Genomic DNA, 19141 nt, shown 5'->3' with positions numbered 1-19141 from the left:
GTGGGGCTGCCAATCTCTTCGTTCCTGCTACTGTTGCTGGAGGACTTCGGCCTCCAACTTCAGCACCTGATGCCCCACTCCCTCCTCCTGGTGTCCATCTTCGTGCATTTGTGCGAGATGTTCATGGGAGTGCGGCCCTGCGTCATCCTCTTCCGCTACTTCTTCCTCTTGGTGAGGTCCGGAAGGAGTAAGGACGAAGTGGGGGGGTACTACTTCCGGATAATGAGTGACTTGCCGACGCCTTACATCCCCGGCCTTACTGGCGGGAAGTGGGAGGAGTGGCGCAGGGATTGGGTGATCGCCACCACCGAAGCCAACGAGCGCCTTGCCCTGCCGACCGAGGGACCTGCCACCGACCGTGGACCCTGGAGGGCCAAGCTGTCCCTGCAGCCGGAATTCGACTCCGTGCTGGGCAAGATCAGGTCGCTGGCGGAGAGCGGCCTCACCTCGTGGCATGTTCTCGAAGACTTCCTGAAGCGCCGGATTGCCCCCCTGAAGCAGCGCCCGCGCCCCGCTTGGTGCTTCACCGGCCTCAACGACTGCAGCAGGACCCACCGCGGAGAGGGGAGCGACCTGACCCAGGAAGCCTTGGAGGTCCTGGTGCGGGCCGTGATGGGAGACGCCTTCATCCCGGAGAACCTGATCCTCCCCCAGGGAATTGTCCCCCTCTGCGAGGACTCTGCGAGGGTGGCGGTGCTGGCTACCCTACCAACTCTTGACGACGGGGGGCTGGCCCCACGCTAGACCGGGGGCGATCCAAACCGTGGGCTCCGGATCCCTGGCGCGTCAGGGGATCAAGCTACACTGAGCACCGCGGGGTCCGGCGCCACCACGAAAGGGAAGCAGGCCGTGGCCAGTAGCACGGCCACAGCCGGAACCAGCCAGGTACAGAGCAGCTCCGGTGTGTCGTCGGGAGATGCAGGCCGGCGCAGGCTACTCAGGGGCGACGGGACCCTGGTCTCGGAGTCCGCCGCGAAGCGTCAGAGGACCTCTGAGGGCGCGGGCCAGGGTAGCTCCCGGGCCGCCGGCCCTCGCGGGTCCTCCGGGGCGACTGCGCCGCCACCATCGCCGCCGAGAGATACCTCCCGCCGGCAGCAATAGCAGCAGCAGCAGCCGCAGGAGCAGCTGCAGCGGGCGCGAAAGCGGCAACAGCAGCAACAGGTGCAACCCCGAGTTGCGCCCGCACCGCAGCCACGGGATCAGCAGCAGGAGGAGCAAGCCCGGGTTGCGCCTGCATCGCAGCTGCGGGAGCAGCAGCAGCAGCAGGAGCAAGCCCGGGTAGCGCCTGCATCGCTGCTGTGGGAGTAGCAGCAGCAGCAGGAGCGGAGGTCAGGCCTCCGTGGACGCTGGGTACCCGGCACTTCTGGGTTAGTGTTATTCTGCTCTCTTCCCTTGTGCCAGGACTCGTCGCCCCAGCAGTTCTTCCACCATCGCCGGCTCGTCGGGTGGTGGCCAGGCGACCGCGGCCTCGGCGGCGACAGCAGCGGCGACGGCGGGTGTGGGATCCTCAGGTACAGCGATCTCTGATGGCCCGGTGGTGCGCGATGTGGTGCTGACAGGCGCGTTATTGCCAGACTCAGCAGCACACAACGCTGCGGCGGCGGGGGCACCTGTGGCGGCGCAGCCAACGCAGCAGCAGCGGAGGCGCCGGTGCTGGGCGCAGCCGCACCCTACGCAGCGACGGCGGGGGCGCCGGCGCCGGACGCAGCCACACCCGATGTGGCGGCGGCGGAAGCGCCGGTGCTGGGTGCTGCCGCACCCGACACAGCGATGGCAGAGGCACAGGCGCTGGGGACATCCGCACCCAACGCTGCGGCGGCTGAGATGCCGGCTCTGGGCGCTGCCACCCCCGATGCTGCGGCGGCAGAGGCACCAGTGCTGGGCGCAGCCGCACCCGACACGGCGGTGGCGGAAGCGCCGGTGCTGGGCACAGCCGCACTCGACACGGCGGCAGCGGAGGCGCCGGAGACAAGTGCTGCAGCGGAAGCCCCCACCTCCAGCTCCGGTCCTGTTGCAGAGGAGGAGTTGGAGGTGGTCTTTGGCAGGCGGCTCCTGCAGCTCCAACTCCCGGAGGACGAGGTGACTCCCCTCCCCCAAGTGTTGTTTCAGGTCCGGCGGTCAATCGAGGAGGCAACCTCCTCCGCCGAGGCGGCCTTCCAGTGGGAGTGGTCTGCTCTAGAGAGCGAGCGCCAGTGCCTCTCCGACTGGCACACCCGCCTGGAAGCGCACACGAAGGCTGAAGCCTCCCGCGCTGCGGAAGCCCGGTCGAAGCTCAAGGCGGACCAAGAGGCCTACCGAGCCAACCTTAAGAAGGTGTTTGACCGGGAGTTCGCAGTGTCGAACCGGGAGAAAGCCCTGGTGCAGCGGGAGAAGGATTTTGCCCTGGAGGTTGTTGGCTTCGCGGCTCAGCGGTCTAACCTCGAGACTCGCCTCGCGGCCCAGCAGACCGAGCTGGAGACTCGCAGCCAGAGTCTCGAGGTCCGGAGGCAAGAGCTCGACATCTTCTCTGCGACTCTGCAGGGATTGCGCGAGCAACTGCAGGAGGGAGCAGGCAAGCTGACTGTTGCCGAGGCGAAGCTGGAGGAGGACCGGAAGTCCCTCTATAAGCGGGAGGCCCATGCCACCGGCATAGAGAAGGAACTTGGGCGCCAGCGGGACTCCCTTAAGAAGCTGAAGGAGTGGTCGGAGAAGAGGAAGGCCAAGCTCGAGGAGAGGTCCCGCGAGGTGGAGGTGGCCAAGGCGGCGCTGGACACCCGGGTGCAAGAGGCGGTCCAGGAGGCGGTCCGGAAGCACCAGGAGGACCAGCGCGCGGGTGCCCAGCGGATCGCTGACTGGGCGGTCAAAGCGAGCCTAGCACTGGTGCCATTTGGAATGAGCCCAATCCAGGTGGCGGAGCCGCCAGCTTCGATAGCTGACACCCTCCCAGTGCTGAGTTCTGCTTCGGATAGGCTCCATCGTCTGGAGCCGGTCCTTGCTGGTCAGCTTGAAGCCGAGGGTCGCGAGCTGATCCGGATGGTAGCGGAGCACATCCTGACCTGCCTCCGGAGCCAGGACCCGGCCATCTCGCTGACGCCCGTGGTCGATGGTCCTGTAGCGGAGACGGAGGCCGTCGCTCGGGACAGCGTGCGGGAGGTCGTCGACTTCGTTGCCGCCTTCTTCAAGCGGGAGCCTACAGACCCTTGAGCTGGGGATTGTATCTTTGTGTCTTTTGCATTATGTAACAAACACTGTATTAGTTGAAATTTTTGAAATAGAAGAAACTTCAACTTAGCTGTTTGTCAGTTGTTGATTTGCGGTATGCAGCACCCCGGCGCCCTGGCCCCCTGGCGGATAGGTTCAGTTGTTTGGACCTGTCTGCCACTTGAGCCGTAGAAGATACTCCGGACCTCCTAGGGCTTAGGTGCCGCATAGTTTGTAAGGCGAGAAAGCATCTTGTTCCCTGTGTAGCATACAGAACTACATAGAGGAAGATCGAATTCGCTTATACGATAGTAATGATACTGCAACTTAGCTGTTTGTCACATGCAGATGTCGTGGCATAAAGTGAATGCCCCGGCCTCCCTGGGAGATAGTCTCAGTTGTTTTTGAGTCTGTCTACCACCGAGACTGGATCTTGATCTGCATGAAATTTTAAAGCGGATGCCGGGACCCCCTGGTAGGTAGGCTCAATGGTTGAGACTGGCTACCACCATTCAAGGTTTGGCCTGTGTACCACTTCAAAGTTACAGTTTAGTAGCAGGCCCGCGGGAGTCATCCTGGACCGGTCCCAGGCTGGTACCAGGTCCGGGGCTCTAGATGCACAGGTCCAGGTAGCTCAGTGCTTGTTACCGAGTGGTGGAGTGCGTAGGCTTAGGGTACGGAACCAGGCTAAGGCGCTACACAGGGCTCCGGACCACTGCAGGAAACAAGCACGATCTTTCCGGACCTGGCTTCACCGTCCCGGACCCTTCGCAGCACTGGGTGAGGTCACTTTGTTGTACTTGATCCTTTGAGATATAGGGCTGGACATGCCGTGTAGGACTTAGGAAGCTAACTCTTGAGCTGGAACGAGGTCTGGGCCCCTAATTACCCGGCTCCAGGTACTAGAGCACTCATTACAGGGTGGTGGAGTGTGTAGGCTTTGGGTACGGAACCAGCTAAGCGGCTACACAGGGCTCCGGACCACCCCAGGAAACAAGCACCCGCTCTCCAGAGTAGGTCCCTAGGGGTCCGGACCCCTCTCCAGCAGCAAGAGGGTCCGGATCTGTACGGCAGTCCAGCAGCTAAATGCAGATCTTAGTTGTAGCAACAAGGGTAGAGGTCCCCGCGGGGATTAGGAAAGTAAAAACTTGAGAATCGGAATGCGAATTTAAATTTTGACACAAAGACAGAACTGGGAGAAATTATTTCCTTTGCAATCTTGATGTACATGGCTTGCGTAATGGATGCCAGAGGCCGGGTTTACGAGGTCGGGCCTCTACCGCTCTGAGCCGCGCGTTAGCCGACGGTGCGATTGATGCCAGAGGTCGGGTTTACGAGGGTGGCCCTCAACCGCTCTGGGCCGCACGCTAACTCTATCTTATTACAAAGGAAAAGTTTATTTTCCTGCTCTGCCTAGGTGTAAAACTTACGTAGATGCTCTATGTTCCATGGGTTGGGCAGCGGCACTCCATCTTCTGTGGCGAGGCGAACGCATCCGGGCCGGCATACCTCTGTGACCTTGAAGGGCTCCTCCCAGCTGGGGGAAAGTTTGTGGAGGCCTACTCGGTTCAGGATCCGTCTGAGGACGAGGTCGCCAGCCCGGAGCTCCCTACTGTGCACGAACCGTTGGTGGTAGCGCCGGAGCGCCTGGTTGTAGCGTGCGTTCCGGATTGCTGCCCACCATCTTCGTTCGTCAACGAAGTCCACGTCGTCACGCCGCAGCTGCTCCTGCATGGATTCGTCAAAAGCCTGGACCCGTGGTGAGCCCAGGTGAATTTCTGGGGGAAGGCATGCTTCAGCCCCGTAGACCAGGAAGAATGGAGTCTCCCCGGTGGCTCGGTTGGGTGTCGTCCGGTTGTCCCATAGTACGCACGGAAGCTCGTCAACCCATTTGGTACCATGCTTCTTCAAGCAGTTGTAGGTGCGGGTCTTGAGTCCCCCTGAGGATTTCTGCATTCGCTCTCTCAACCTGCCCATTGCTGCGGGGATGTGCCGCGGACGCAAAGCATAGCTGGATGCCGATGTCCTCGCAGTACTCTTGGAAGAGTCTGCTTTTGAATTGGGTCCCGTTGTCCGCGATGATGCGGTTTGGGACGCCGAATCTGCACACAATGGACTTGAGGAATGCGACTGCTGATTTCTTTGTGATATTCACCACAGGGGTAACCTCCGGCCACTTTGTGAACTTGTCGATGGGGACGTAGAGGAACCGGTACCCGCCGACGGCCCGGGGGAATGGCCCCAGGATGTCCACACCCCACACAGCGAATAGCCATGAGGGCGGGATCATCTGCAGAGCTTGAGCCGATGTGTGTATTTGCTTCGCGTGGAATTGGCATGCTTTGCAGGACCTTACCAGCTCAGCCGCATCCTGGAGTGCTGTTGGTCAGTAGAAGCCATGCCGAAAGGCCTTGCCAACAAGCGTGCGAGATGAGGAATGACTTCCACACTCGCCTCCATGGATCTCCGCGAGCAACTCACGGCCCTCTCCCTGGGAAATGCACCGCATGAGGACACCATTGGCGCCACGGCGGTAGAGATCCCCTTCTACCAACGCGTAGCGTTTAGCCAATCGGACTATGCGCTCAGCGGACACATCGTCATCAGGGAGGATGTTATCTTTCAGCTAGCCCCGGATCTCAGAGATCCATGCATCGGGAGCTTCCTGAGTAGGTGGGAGTGGCTCTGCGAGGTCACCAGGATCCTCAACAGAGCACACAGCCCAGGCTGGGCACCATAGGTGGGATGCCGCCGGGATTGCTAGCTTCGAGGTGCTAGCTTGATCCCCTTCACCCAGTTCGGCAGGCCGGGCGGTAGGTCTCAGCAGTCGCCTTTCGAAGACACCCCCGGGCACGGATGCCCAGGTAGATGCTCTTGCGGAGAGATCATCTGCTGCTGAGTTGAGTTCGCGGGGAACATGTTGCAGTTCCAGGGCGTTGAAGTCCTTCTCGAGCTTCCTCACGTGCATGAGGTACGCCGCGAGCTGGGGATTGTTGCAGCTGCAATCCCCTCGGACCTGCTTGATGATTAGCTGGGAATCCCCCTTCACCAGAAGCTATCGGACCCCCAATGAGAGGGCTTGCGTCAGGCCAAAGATCAGAGCTTCGTACTCTGCCATGTTGTTGGTGGCCTTGAACTCAAGGTGCACCATGTACTTCAGCTGATCTCCGGTTGGGTCGATGAGGACCACACCAGCTCCAGCCCACTTCTCGCGGGCGGACCCGTCGAAGAAGAGTGTCCAGTGGGGCTCGGTGAAGACTGGTGTCCTAATTTCCGGTTCCGGGGGTCCGGCATTGACGTCCGGACCCCCAGAATTGCTTGGGGAAAGGGTCCACTCCGCTATGAAATCAGCCAGGATCTGGCTCTTGACTGCATGGCGAGGCTGGAAGTCCAGTTGGAACTCAGCCAACTCTGCGGCCCACTTGGCGATATTGCCTGTGGCGTTGGAGTTGTGTAGGATCGCTCTTAGCGGGTAAGAGGTCACTACGACAACTCGGTGTGCCTGAAAGTAGTGGCGCAGTTTCCTGGACGCAATAAGTATCGCATAGATAAGCTTATGCGTCTCAAGATACTTGGCCTTCACCTCATGGAGGACTTCGCTGACGTAGTAAACTGGCTTTTGGACGGTCCGGACCCTAGTTACCGGGTCCGGCTCTCCCTTATCCACCACATCAGGCCCTTGGGCCCCCAGCGGTTCTGGGTTCCCACTGGGACGAGGCTCCTCCGGACCCGCTTGTGCGGGGTCTGGACCTTCAAGCTGGGGTGAGGCTGACGGGCCCCCGTGTCCGGGGTCCGGCTCACCATCCTTGGCCGGGGAGACCCTGGTGTTCCCCTGGCGAGCTTGCTCCGTCCTTTCGGCGACCAGCACCATGCTGACTGCCTCCGCAGGCGCAGCAAGATACAGAAACAACGGCTCACCGGGCTCTGGAGCCACCAATACTGGCAGTGAGGTGAGGTGCTACTTCAGTTCCTGGAAGGCCTGTTCAGCCTCTTTGGTCCAAGAAAATGGACCGGTCCTCCTCAATAGTTTGAAGAAGGGAAGGGCCCTCTCAGCCAGCCTCGATATGAAGCGGCTAAGAGCAGCGAGAGATCCAGTAAGCTTCTGGACGTCCTTGATGCGGCCAGGAGGCCTCATCGCTTCGATTGCCTTGATTTTGGCTGGGTTTGCCTCGATGCCTCGATGTGAGACCAGGAAACCCAGCAGCTTCCCTGCTGAAACGCCGAAGATGCACTTCTCGGGGTTCAGCTTCGTGCGCGTGGCGCGGAGCCGGTCGAAGACGAGGGATAGGTCCTCCACTAGTGTTGACCCTACCTTAGTCTTGACCACAATGTCATCGACATAAACCTCAACAATGTCTCTAATTAGATTACAGAAGGTTTTGTTCATAGCTCGTACAAACGTGGGTAAGGCATTCCTTAGACCATATGGCATGACAATATAGCAATAAAGCCCATCTACTGTTACAAAGGCAGTATGCTTCCTATCCCCTCTAGACATCTGAATCTGGTGGAAACCAGAGTATGCATCTAGGAAAGACAAAAGGTCACACCCGGAGGTGGAGTCCACGATCTGATCGATACGTGGAAGAGGATAGGGGTCTCTAGGACATGCCTTGTTGAGGCTGGTGTAGTCGATGCACATCCTCGGTCCCGAACGTGACCGGTAGTGTGATGCTCCCCAGAGGGAACACCGGATATGGGCCCACTCCGGAGAATGGGCGAGAGGGAGTCAGCTTGGACTCCGGGATCTGCAGCTGCTTGAATGCTGCATAGCTGATGACGTTGAGGCCAGCCCCACCGTCGATCAGCACGTGGTAGAGCCTCACGTTGGATATGACAGGAGCGGTGACTAGGGGTAGTACACCAGCTCCGACCATATTCTCCGGGCAGTCGGATGGCCCAAAAGAGATGGTGGTGTTCATCCACCTCTGGTGAGACGCCGCCTTCAGGACCCCCGACTTCACCGAAAGGACCTCTCGGCGAAGGGTCTTCATGTCCCGCCGGGAGACAAGCTCCCCGCTCCCGCCGTACATTACGTACAGCTTCTTGCGGCGGTCGCCGTTGTCGGAATCGGAGTCGTCGTCGTGGTAGACGCCCTTCAGCTCCCGAGCGGGGGACTGGTACCCCAGCAGCGGCTCCGCTGTCGGAGGCCTTCTCCTTGCCAGGCCGCTGGCGAGGAGGGGGTGAACCGTCCTTGGAGGACTGCTCACGCCGCCCACTGACCCGCTTCGCGAGCTTCTGGATCTCACGGCAGTCAGCGGCGCTGTGCCGAGCGGTGGGATGCACTGGGCATGAACCTCCGCTTCCACCTTGCGGGCGAGGGCGTTTGCCATGTGCATTCTGGCCCCCAGCCGCTGCTGGTGCTGCTGCTGCAACGACTGGTCCGCCAGAATGCAGTTCCCCACGGCTCCGGTTCTTGTTCTTCTTCTTGCCACCGCCCTGAGCGGTAGCTCCGGAGCCACCAGCCTTGGTGTCTCCGTCTTGGGGGGCTGAGTGCCATGCACGGCCCTCAGCGGCCCTGGCACACTTGTCTGCCAGGGAGAAAAGTGTAGTGACGCTTTCCACCTCGTGCGTCGCCAGCTTCTCGAGCATCTTCTCGTCACGTACCCCCTGACGGAAAGCAGTGATAATAGATGCATCTGAGATACGAGGAATGGTACCCCGTACCTTGGTGAAGCGCGAGATGAAGGCCCAGAGCATTTCTCCAGGTTTTTGCCTCACGGCGTGAAGGTGTGCCTCCACACCATGCTGCTGGTATGCGCTGGCGAAGTTCGTTGTGAACCTCGCATAGAGCTCTTCCCAGGACTGGATCGTCCCAGGTGTAAGGTTCATGAGCCAAGTCCGGGCTGGCCCAGACAAGGCTACATGAAAGTAGCTCGCCATGACGGCGCCGTTACCACCAGCAGCTGTGATGGCGGGTAACGTACACCTGCAGGAATTCCGACGGGTTAGTGGTACCGTCGTACTTCTCCGGCAGGTGCGGGCGGAACTTGGACAGCCATGCCACGGCGAGGAGGTGCTCCGCCAGTGCAGCACAGCCCACCACAGCCACCGGTGCGCCTGACTGTATCCGGGCGTTCACCGGGGGCTTGGGCGCCACCACGTCCAAGTCGGCGTTGAGGTTGCGGCCCTCAATGTTAAGACGGCGCTCTCGCGCCCTCTCGACGGAGATGCGGGCATCCTCTCCCGCGCGCCGGCGGTTGAGCTCCGCCCGCAGGTCTTCCGTTCGTGCACCCCTCACGGTGGGGGAGCGCACGGACGCCAACGCACCGCCCTGACGCTGGCGGTAAGGTACCACCGCGTTGCCGGGCGGAGGTCGTTGCCCAGTCCTTGCAGAACTGGGGGAGGCCTGAGCCTGGTGGAGGAGACGGTCAACGTCGTCCCGCCACTGCCTCAGGGCGTCTGGCGAGGCTGCCTCAGCCGGGGGGTTGCGGAGCAACTCCCTAGCTGCTGCCAGCGCTCCGCCGCTCGCAGCTTGTGAGGGGGCCCTTGATGGGCGCCCTGACTCTTGCTGCCGAGCAGCGCGCGCCACCGTCGCCGGTGGCTGCTCCACAGGTACAGTTGCCCCTGGAGCAGGGACGCGAGAGGCGCGTGGCGTGGAGGACGCCACACCCTCTGTCATCTCCACGTCGTCCACACGAACCATCGAGACGAGGAAGAGATGGGCTGCGACCAGCTAAAGCTCCCCTACCTGGCGCGCCAAATGTCGTGGTGCTGCAAACCACAGCCGGGTGGCGGAAGGCACCCGCCCTAGCCCAGAGGGTGTATACTCGGGGGTTAGCTAGTCCTAGTTCGATGTCTCCCAAGAACACGATGAACACCGCGGGATTAGAGAGGTTCGGGCCGCCGGAGCGTAATACCCTACATCCACTGTGTGTTGTATTGCCTTCCCTCGAGAGAGAGAGTTCGCGAGAGCTGGTGTGTCTGGAGAGCTTGTAGTGCACAGCGAGCGCCTCCCTTTTATATCTCAAGGGAGGCGCGTACATGGGTGTTGGGTCCCCGACAGGTGGGCCCAACGATGTAGTATAAGATAACGTACTGTTCATACATTATGGCGTCGCAGCAAAGGAGATCTCTCTCCTGGATTCCCTTGCCTGCTCCTGGAGTCCCTCGTTCATCATGTCCAGGCGCTGTCTTGTCGGGACGATGCCAGACGTAGCTAGTGGCGTCGCCTGCCACGTAGCTTAACGGGCTGTGTAGCTTGCGGTGTAGGCGGCATGATGGAAAAGTGCCGTGCAGTCGTATCTATTTAATGCTGCAGACGGGTTCTGCGCGGGTGCGGCACAGGCGGCTGCACTGTGCGCCTTGGTAATACGCGGTGCACAGTGAGGCCTGACAAAGGCTGTCCCGCGTGCCGCGGCGACAGAGCACGCCTCAACCATCCGCATTAAATGCGGTGGGTGGGCGAGTCTCCCAGCGGAAGACTCGCACATGAGCCCGCGCCTCCGGGACACGTGGCGGTTCCGGACCCCACGCGGTAAAGGGGGGTCTGGACGGACGCATGAGGTCCCGGACCCCTATGGGGGTCCGAGGCCTCAGTTGTCAGCTCGGAGCTTCCCTTCATTAGAGACACGTGGCGTCTCCGGACCCATCCCCAGGCGGGGAACGGGTCCGGGGCCGTTGGCCGGGTGAGGGAAGAGCCTGACCCGTGTGGCCTGGCTACTCCACCCTTTCCGCGCAGTTACGGATAACTACGCGGGTCCTGCCTTGCCGCAGTAAGAGTGGGTATCCCTGCTACAGGGTACTGACAGCATGTGAGGCAAGTTATCATATGATGCCTCATATGTGCCAAATTTCATCTCAAACACCTTTTGTTTTGCCTGCAAAGGCTTTGCATAGCTGATTTTGTATTGAAAACGGTCGTCGATGTCCCTAATTATCAATTTTGGCTCATAATCAATTTTGTCCAGAATCACCCCATACATCTTCTTGGCAACGAAAGTGGATGTGATGTTACGGTGTATTTGAGAAACAGCAGTTAATCTACATGTATGTGGTGTAACAATTGAATACTCCCAGTATGTCTTGTACTTGCCCTTGTAGACATGTACTCGCCATGTACAATCGCCATTGACATACTTCACCTCATATTTTTTGCTGTTAGACTTCACAACTCTGAATTTCTTCCTCAACGATATAGCCCAAAACTTCACAGCATCTTTCACAGCTTCAATGTTAGGATACTTTGCCCCCTGCACAACCTCATTCTCTCTGTATTCGTACTCATTACTCCTAATATCCTGTATCACTGGATTTCCAAAACCCTTGCCTCTCCATTCACCTAGCAACGGGTAGTCCTCATCGTCTGATGAGTTCTCACATTCTTCCATCATTCGAGTCTCTTGGTCTTCATTCTGTACAGCTTCCACAATTCCAGGTATCCGCTCACCCTCATCAGCTAAACCTTGCGGCTCAGGTTGAATGACATGCACGTTCTGATCTTCTGTTTCTCCTACCTGATCAGCTATATCTTGCGGTTCAGGTTCTGTGATATGCATGTTTTGATCTTTATTTTCTTGTTCCACTGCTTGGTTCATATGAGATGATGTACTTGTTGATCCTTCACCGAATTGGGCTGCCTTCTGGTGAATCTGAATTAGCATTGCAAGAGGCCACCCGCGGTCAAGAGCTGCTTGCATGTAAGTCCGCCATTCTTCGGTGTTTGCTATAAGCATCAACTCCCAGAAATCCTTTTCAGTTCCCCAATTTGTCACAGTCTGAACGGTTAGGAAATGAGTCTTTGGATTCACATTGAATATCTCGTGAAGCCATTTGCGTATATAACCAAAACTCCTCTCTAAGGGTTTATCTATTCCGCACTCTCTTCGTTCAAAAGCTGATAGATCTACTCCATACGTATCATGAGAAAATATATCCATCACCATAATGAATTTGAAAACAAAGCTTGCTCGACATATCTGGACACATAATCATGATATTAAATTGATTGCTAATCTACTGTTTCAACAAAAATAATTACAACAAAAAAATTGCTCGACATATCTAGACACACAATCATGCTATTTGTAAAATGTAGAAGAATTTTGGTTACCTGCAGTCGCCGGCTCGAAAATCCAGCAGGGCTTCGCCTCTCTCCCTCTCTCTTTTTTCTTGGTTTCTGAAATTGTAGTGATGCAAATAAGGGGTGGGGGACCAGCCAACCCTTATGTAAGGGTGGGAGGGCCGGTCGCCCGGCAGCTTGGCGGCCAGGGGGCCGGCCGCCCGGCAGCCGGGCGGCCGGCCCTAGAGACCTGTCTGCAATTATTTTTCGTATTTTTTTTGCGGATAAGCCCCTGCCGCCCGGCTGTCGAGCGGCCAGTCCCGGCAAATAAAAACGGAAATATCGAAAATATATTTTTGTAAAAAACGAAAATAAAAAATATAGAAATAAAAAACCGCACCAGCGGTCGGAGTGGAGGACGCGAGAAGGATCCAGCAATCTCTCGTGCTCGTCACCTCACTTGAGAATAAGAAGAAGAAAAATAATCCTCTCGATTAAAAAAAACAAGGAAAAGAGGGGAGAGAAAGAGGAAAAGGAGAGGTGCCCAGGTGGTGGGGGCGTCGTCGGGGGGAGGACGAGGAAGTAGTGGCCTGGGCGTGCCGGCGCGCGGGAGGTTGGTTGGGGGTGGCGATGGAGAAGGGCGCGGGCACGCGGCGGCGCCGGCTGGTGGAGAGGGGATCGGATCGCCTCGCCTTCATCACCGGCCAGACGCGCAGCCTATCCTGCGACCCGATTCCAGGTAACGCCGACGGAAAAGCATCCGCCAACCCTCGAATCGCCTTTTGCCCCGCGGCTCTTGCAGACTCCTCTCGCGTTTCCATCCAGATTTAGTTAGGCCCTGGTAGTAGTTTAGGGTATTTGAATTTATCGTATAGGAACTGGCGCCTATGGGGATTGCAAGCACCTGCGGACTGGGTTGCGGACAGTACATGCCTGGCCCTGCAGAGATCTCGGGTTCCTTTTTGAATTCTCGGATGAGACGTGGTAGCTGCCTTAGTATTTGAAACCTGTAGCAGCCTTAATTATTTTGATCCTGGCAATATACTGTGCGTCTCCTAGGGTTACTGGAGGAGGTAATTTGTGGCTTGGAAGGTCGACGGCAGGATTTCGTAGAATTTCCAAAACCCCACTAAATATATGAACGGCATTGGCACTCAACTCCCTGAAATCAACGTGGTTTATTTGCCAGTTTGACAAATCGATATGGTTTTCCCATGTCTACTTGTTTGACACGGTGCTGGGCCACCAATTGTCTGAAGCAAGCTGTTATTCCATTGTTGTTAGCCGTTTGCCTTGCTGTTAGAAGGGTTATTGGCTTATTGCACGGCGAGAAACTAGTTCGTCATACCATGAAGAAAACTGAAACAGAGCACAATTGAGACATTGTTCCTAGGTCTAGGCCGATAGCAGTACACGAGCAGTATTTTCCTTTGGTATAGAACAGAAATGTGTATTTATATGGGTAAAAGCCTTCATGAGAAAATTATAGAATTGTGCAAAGGTGCTGAATAACTTGGAAATTCATATCTACTCGTGTCAGCTCATAGTCGAATTGGGGTGCCCATTCTTTCTTTTCTACAATGTTCAACTGGGTTGGTCGAGGTTGTGTCATCTCAGCAAGTGACAACTATCTTCCATACGCTACCTGTAACCGTGTGGTACACAGAACCAGACAAGATTTAGCAGTCATACCAGCGCAGGTCTTTTGTGAGTGTCACACTTGGTAGTTGTCAGTTTATTGAGCAACTCTCTGGGTTTTACGAGTCACATATTGATTCTAGAGACCTCTTGATTCTAAACATGGAGTCATCGTTTACCCATTATATCACTTCCATAAGTTCCATTTTATGATTTCCCTTTCTTTTCATATCTCTATCGGAGCACAATTCATCACCTGTATTTATATGTATCCATGATTCAGTTGCTCTAAACTTTCCTTGTGTATCATGTTCTCAAGTGATGAGATTTAATCATATTAAGTGATGTCCTCCTGGACCAGCTATGTAACCATGAATGTTTGATCATAATTAGTTGCTTTCCTGCAGGTTCACCAAGTTCATATGACTCTGCTTCAACTCATCAGTCTGAACAGCAGCAGACTGAAGGTGACTTTGGTGGTGAGAAGTTCAGCGATAGAACACAGTTGCAAAATTCTGTACCTAGAGCTAGTATTCGCCAAGAAAACAGGGCTAGAACCTTAAGCTATGACAACCTGGTGCCTGAACTCAAGCGAGCTGATGTTCCCCAAGAAATCAAGGCTAAAACCATAAGTTATGAAGACGAACTGTTCCACAAATTTAAGACAGGCAGTGCAAGTGCAGTCCCTGAAATACAGCCAGTAAATGAAACACCATTGTGTAGGCCTGATCCAGGACCCCTGAGTAAGAAGACTATCCATGATGAAGCACCAAGCGTCCAACCTAGGAGAGAGGTGGAAATGAAATCCAGAACTGCGCCTCCAAGTCAGTCGAACCAAGCAGACGATGCGGGTTGGTCTGTGGAAACCCTGAAGGAACTTATGAATTTCACACCACAGGAGATTACCAAAGCCATATCAGCGACGGAGAGTAACCGATTTTTAGCATCCATCGCCATTGCTTTTCTGGTGGTTCTGTCAAGCTGGGGCCTAGATATTGGCGGTGCCATCACCAGAGTACTAGTTGGTACGAGGCCACTTCTATTTCTCATCATCACTAGCATTACCATCGTGATTACACAGTTGATGGAGAACAAGGACCCCAATGCGAGGGGCAGACCTGTTGGCCCCAATCTGGGTTCTGCCGATAGCTTAGGGCAAATGCTGGAGATCGGATTGCTGCTACAGAAAGCCCTAGGTGCTCTGCTGTTTGACTTAAGTGTTTGCGCTGTTATTATGATTTGTTTTCTTGGATTCTGAGGGAGCCTAGACCGAAATTTCGCAGAACCTTTGTAAATTTTTTATTCCTTGTGTACCGCACTGATGTGCCTACCATGCTTCAGTTTTGTAGCATCTCTTTTTGGCTGAGTTTTAATTTATGTAATCCGGTTTTCTGAACATGTGTAGTTAATTAGAGGTTACTTGAACCAGGGATACAGATTGAACAATTTGGCTGATCTTGTATGTTGATTATTACCGACAAACGATCACTTTACAGATCATTTTTACAAAGAAGAAACTGTGTGGCTAGTCTCTGTTCCTTGTGCTTAAAGCGCGACATTGCCACTCGACCTCTGCTGCTGCACGGATGGCACGCCTGCGTAAATTTATCCTCCCTAGTTTGTGGAGCATGACGGATGAGTAGATGACATGGCAAAGAAGCTTGTGCTTCCTGTGATGTAGGTTCAGTGTAAGGCGGTGGGTTCAAGACAAAAATAGAAGCGCGGAGGTTGGGCAGTGACAAGTGTCGCCGGCCAGTTAACCACGTGCCGTTCGTGTTCTGCAGACCGACCGAGCCACCGAGAGGTCGACGCACCAGCGACACATGTCAGCCAGCCGCATATCTACTGCATGTTTCCTTTTGGTATGAACGCCACCCAGACAACAATTATACAAGTTATCCAGTCCAACTTCGACACCACCATGCGAAGGCACCATTAAACTAGTACTAGTAGTATGCAACAGCGACACGTGCGCTGGTTGGTCTGATCCAACTAAACCAGACACAACGTCTCCACGTCAGACTTCACAGATGTTTAACCCCCAGGGCTAGTTCTAGTGTTCTGCTACTACGAGTAAGCCTTGTGCTAACAGCCGGCTGGAACTCTCTGCCTCTGTTTCTTGCATTGCATCCACAGCAATGCAGAGATCCATTGGCCGCCTCAGCCTAATTTTTGAAAGCACCTTAGCCTAATTTAAGATAACTAGCATTAAGTATATGTACATGGTCATGGACTAGTGGAGCGCGTCGGCGTCGGCGTCGGCGTCGGCTGCGGCGATCGGGTCTACGGGGTGGTGATGTCGTGGATGCTCTTGCGCTTGGAGTCGCGGCTGGCGGGGTTGAGCTGCCGGTTGTAGTACTTCTGCGCGTGGCTGGCCACCTGCGTCGGCGTCCGCGTCCGCACCGCGAACCGCGAGATGTTGCGCCAGTCCCCGCGCCCGTACTTCTGCAGCCCCCGAAGAAACAGCCTGCGCACGCAACGACGCGGCGGCGAGAACGACGGCGTCAATTTCTTACGGTACAAGCACAAGCAGGTAATAAAGGGGGGGGGGGGGGGGGGGGGGCAAGGCGACGACGTGTGGCTGGCAAGCGGGTCCCACGCGCCAGCTGGGATCTGGGAGGAACTCCTTGGCTTCTCCGCGAGCCCAGCCAATGCGGGAACGGGAAGGCGTCGAGGCCCCCCGATCCGACTCGAGAGGCCTCCAGAATAACCCTAGATCGATCCGATGGAAACTGGAAAGTACCTGTGTTCCTCCTCGCTCCAGGGTATCCCTGTACGCCGTTTCTCGGGGCGTGGCCGGGTGGGGCCGGCGCGGCGGGCGGGGGCGCGCTCCTCGCCGCCGCCGACGTCGTCCCAGGAGGCGGGCACGTCGACCGCGCCGCGCTCGATGAGGTCGACGTCGGCGACGAGCGCCTCGTAGTGCTCCCAGGCCTCCCGCGGCGTGCGGCCGGGGAGCTGCGCCGCGACGAGCGCCCAGCGGTCGGGCGCGTGCTCGGGCCACATCACCAGCGCGCCCTCGAACACCTTGTCCTCCGCCTTGCTCCACGGCCGCGCCGCCGGCGCCGGCGGCCCCGCCGCGCGGACGCTGTGGTATTGGTGGTGGTGGAAATCCATGGCGCCGGCTCGACCGACGCGATCGCTCGCTGCGCTGCGTGCGGTGCGCGCGCTCGTGGTGGGCGGACGGATAGGTGGGCGGCGCCGTGTGCCGTTGGTTTTTGTTGCGCGTGGGAACGGAATTTATATAAAGATTCCGGGTGGGGTGAACCCGTGCACGGGACCTGGGGAGGGAAGGGAATCATCGGATCAAATCAATCCCGCGACGGCCGCGGGGGAGAGAGGATATGGGGGTGGGGTGGGGGGTTTGTTGGGTGGGGTCGCGCACACGTTTTGAGCGTGCTTGCGTGCGGGTGGGGCCGGCGCCGGCTCGGCGGACGCGTGGGCGCTGGTGCGCGCCCCGGCGCGGCCACGGCGGTGAACTGGTGGGAACCAAGGATTATCTTACCCGCGATACAGCATTTATCAGTAACCTCCGAAACGATAATCGATTGATAATCAGTGAATAATCGTCAAAATCGATTGGTAAGAGGAATCAAATTCAAAAAACAAAAATCGGTTGATAATCGATGCAAACCGAACGATTTATCGCTTCACCAACTGAAAATATGTTTTGGCAGTGAAAAAAATTAGAAAAGTTTGATAGCATTTAATTTTTTTAGGTTATGTATAATATTCTATTAGATAAATTACACATAAATGCACAATTTTACATATGGAATTGCCTAAGAAATAAATATGTTTACATATTTTGCCCATGAAATTGCATGAAGTACATGAATTTGCACATATATACAAACCATGAAATGCATAGTCCATATAAACAAACGAGTGCATAGGCCATACAAACCTCATAATTCATACAAAGAAAAGAATGCATAGTTCATACAAACCTCATAGTGTATAGAAACAAAAGAGTACATAGTCTGTACAAGCCACATACAAACTAGCAAGCTCATAGTCTATACATGAAGGCATTCGGCATATCAATTTAATCATTCTTCGTTCTCTTCTTGCTGGTACATGTGATATCCATAATAATATTCTTAAATATTTAAATGAACTCAAATAAGAGGGGAACACATATCGACGCCACGATCACAGCTCCCTCGCTCCCAGCTGCAGCAGCATCGATAATCGCCGCATATCTATTGATTATCGGCCTTAATCGCACGACAACCAGTGGATGGTAACAGATCGTTAGATAAAATTGTTTTTTCCCTCACCAAATAATTATTGCTTTCATCATGTGACAACATTCTGGAATCAAGAGAAGCTCTAGTTTTTTATAAAAATAAGTTCTCTACTTTTATGATTTTTTTAAATTTTTTGAATTTTGCATTGAAATCCATCGAAATTCCAATCGGTTTTTATTTTCAGCTAGTATCGATAACGATAAATTTTACCGATAATCGTGATTATCGACCGATTTTTGAATTCCCTGGTGGGAACAGGCGTCGGGCGGGGTACGGCGGGGGCGGCTCGCCGGCTTCTCGGTTTCCTTTTGTTTTCCCGTTGGTTTCGCGTTCGATTTGCGGCTTGAGCCGTTTGTTTGTTTCCCCGTCCACGGTTCTGTGCGCAGAAAGGTTTTGTGGCCCAAAGTTTGTTGGTCTCGTGCAAGTCAAGAACTCAAGATGCTCCTTGCTCGTTCGTCCCATGCTGCGTAATTGCACACTGACCTCTACACCGCGCTTGGCAAGTTGAGATTAAAGTTGGTCTCGGGGAAAAAGATCGTGAAGCTGTAAAGCTTTTTTTTATAGAACAGAGCTATAAAGCTACGAGTACTACAGTACTGGAGAGCAGGAGCATCCGTCGATCCCAAAAACATTTGCTCGGCCCATGGGCCGGCCTCAGGGCCTAGTAGGTGTGCGCTCTCCCAGTCCCCAAACGAGGTGGCCCGCCTAGCCGGAAACCCGCAAGCGTACGCGCGACTCGCACGAATCAGCCGCCGCCTTTTCTGGCGCTGCCGAGGGTCACGGGTCCTGTTGGCAGTAAGAGCAAGTATTATCACAGGTTGCAAGATGGCTAAATTCTACATAGAAAGAGTGGGCGTCTCCCTTGCCGCCCGATCAAGCCGGCGCATGCGCCTCTGCACCTGGGGCCGCATGCATTAACCACCCACTTGCAGCCCGCAGCGGGCGCATGAGCAGGCGCATACGTAGGCTTCCAGCTGGCCAGCCGGCGGAATTATTAGCACTGCTCTAACGTGTGTTAGGCCTCGTTCGGTAGCAGAGGTTTGGAATCAGAACAGGAACGGTTCCAGGCCAG

General features: G+C 55.7%; 2 protein-coding genes across 2 annotated transcripts; one reads left to right on the top strand and one right to left on the bottom strand.

Moving 5' to 3' along the window:
• The first annotated feature begins 12671 nt into the window (after positions 1-12671).
• Positions 12672-15314, top strand: LOC120708762. The gene is made up of 2 exons (XM_039994159.1): positions 12672-12920; positions 14227-15314. Exons 1-2 carry the CDS (start codon positions 12812-12814, stop codon positions 15075-15077), a joined length of 960 nt encoding a protein of 319 aa, XP_039850093.1. The 5' UTR covers positions 12672-12811; the 3' UTR covers positions 15078-15314.
• Positions 15315-15645: 331 nt separating this feature from the next.
• LOC120708763 (transcription factor DIVARICATA-like) lies at positions 15646-17126 on the bottom strand. The gene is made up of 2 exons (XM_039994160.1): positions 16563-17126; positions 15646-16286 (listed from the first exon to the last, which is right to left on the bottom strand). The coding sequence occupies exons 1-2, from the start codon at positions 16931-16933 to the stop codon at positions 16103-16105; spliced, it is 555 nt and encodes a 184-aa protein (XP_039850094.1). The 5' UTR covers positions 16934-17126; the 3' UTR covers positions 15646-16102.
• Between the last annotated feature and the right edge of the window lie 2015 nt (positions 17127-19141).

This window comes from Panicum virgatum, chromosome 5K (assembly GCF_016808335.1).
Source record: "Panicum virgatum strain AP13 chromosome 5K, P.virgatum_v5, whole genome shotgun sequence".
NCBI classification, from domain to species: Eukaryota; Viridiplantae; Streptophyta; class Magnoliopsida; order Poales; family Poaceae; genus Panicum; species Panicum virgatum.
This window is presented reverse-complemented; position numbering and strand designations above follow the sequence as displayed.

Bases quoted from the DNA above. Each gene is read 5' to 3' on its own strand.
- LOC120708762 (XM_039994159.1), top strand. From the start codon at position 12,812: ATGGAGAAGGGCGCGGGCACGCGGCGGCGCCGGCTGGTGGAGAGGGGA. The intron at 12,921-14,226 runs GTAACGCCGACG...GCTTTCCTGCAG, and splicing joins ATCCTGCGACCCGATTCCAG to GTTCACCAAGTTCATATGAC.
- LOC120708763 (XM_039994160.1), bottom strand. From the start codon at position 16,933: ATGGATTTCCACCACCACCAATACCACAGCGTCCGCGCGGCGGGGCCG. The intron at 16,287-16,562 runs GTACTTTCCAGT...TTGCGTGCGCAG, and splicing joins TGGAGCGAGGAGGAACACAG to GCTGTTTCTTCGGGGGCTGC.